The 916-nt window shown below is 52.4% G+C and overlaps 1 protein-coding gene across 1 annotated transcript; it reads right to left on the reverse strand.

Moving 5' to 3' along the window:
* Position 1: 1 nt before the first annotated feature.
* On the reverse strand, positions 2 to 667 carry GGTG_14430 (hypothetical protein; the record flags this gene model as incomplete). Its single annotated transcript, XM_009232355.1, has 2 exons — positions 2 to 408; positions 494 to 667. The coding sequence occupies 2 exons, from the start codon at positions 665 to 667 to the stop codon at positions 319 to 321; spliced, it is 264 nt and encodes an 87-aa protein (XP_009230619.1). The 3' UTR covers positions 2 to 318.
* Positions 668 to 916: the final 249 nt, after the last annotated feature.

Consider the following 916-nt stretch of genomic DNA (forward strand, 5'->3'; position numbering starts at 1 on the left):
TTGCAATACCCACCAAATATCGAGGATGCCATGTACGGTCACCTTGATATCATGCTCCATGCCCGGATTTCGACCCGCGACGACCGCATCCGACAGTTTATCGACCAGGATCCAGGCCGCAGGGATTTGGTTGCCAGAAAGGTCGCCACATGGAACTTGTACGATGCCGAAGTGAACCGGCTTGACATTGTAAAATCGTAGAGTAACCAAGCTGTCTAACTGTTTAACATGGAAAAAAGGCAAAGGAACATGGCTTGGGGAACGGAATAGAACCGGAATAAACGGAGAGGTTTTCTAATCGCCTCCAGCCTAGCTATCCTACTCCTGCAGCTTTTCCACCATTGCTTCGAGGTCTTCCAGCTCCTGTTTTCTGTCTTCATACTGCTCCTCCCACCGTTGGAGGAGAAGCTTTTTTTCCGAAATTTGATCAGCTGTCGACTTTTTAACCTCTGCCTTTCCACGTTTGTTTGGCTGCGAATGCGGCGGAGCTGACAAGCTCCTTGTCGAGCTCGTCAAGTTGATCCTCGAGGTCCTCCACCGCTTTCCTCAAGTCCTCGAGCTCCTCCAGATCTTTTTGGAGCTTTTCTTTAACCTGGTCCCGATTCTGAACGACCGCCTTTAGCTCGGCGATCCGCCTGTCTGTAATTTTATTTGACGACGATGACATGGTGCCGCTCTGGTGCAGGTTTGTGCGGATTCGGGTGGTCGGAATAGCAATGTAAAAGGCCCGAAGGTGACTTGAAATTAACAAACTCTTGATCAGCATATACAACTAGGAGGAATAAGGGCGGGAGGAATACTACAAACGGCTGAGGGAAAAGAAGCGTTTTCGCGCCCTGAGAGAGAGGGAGGGGGGGGGGGGGGGGGGGGGGGGGTCGGGGTGGGGTCGGGTCGGTCGGTCGGTCCGTCCGTCCGT

The sequence above is a fragment of the Gaeumannomyces tritici genome (assembly GCF_000145635.1).
Source record: "Gaeumannomyces tritici R3-111a-1 unplaced genomic scaffold supercont2.417, whole genome shotgun sequence".
Lineage (NCBI taxonomy): Eukaryota > Fungi > Ascomycota > Sordariomycetes > Magnaporthales > Magnaporthaceae > Gaeumannomyces > Gaeumannomyces tritici.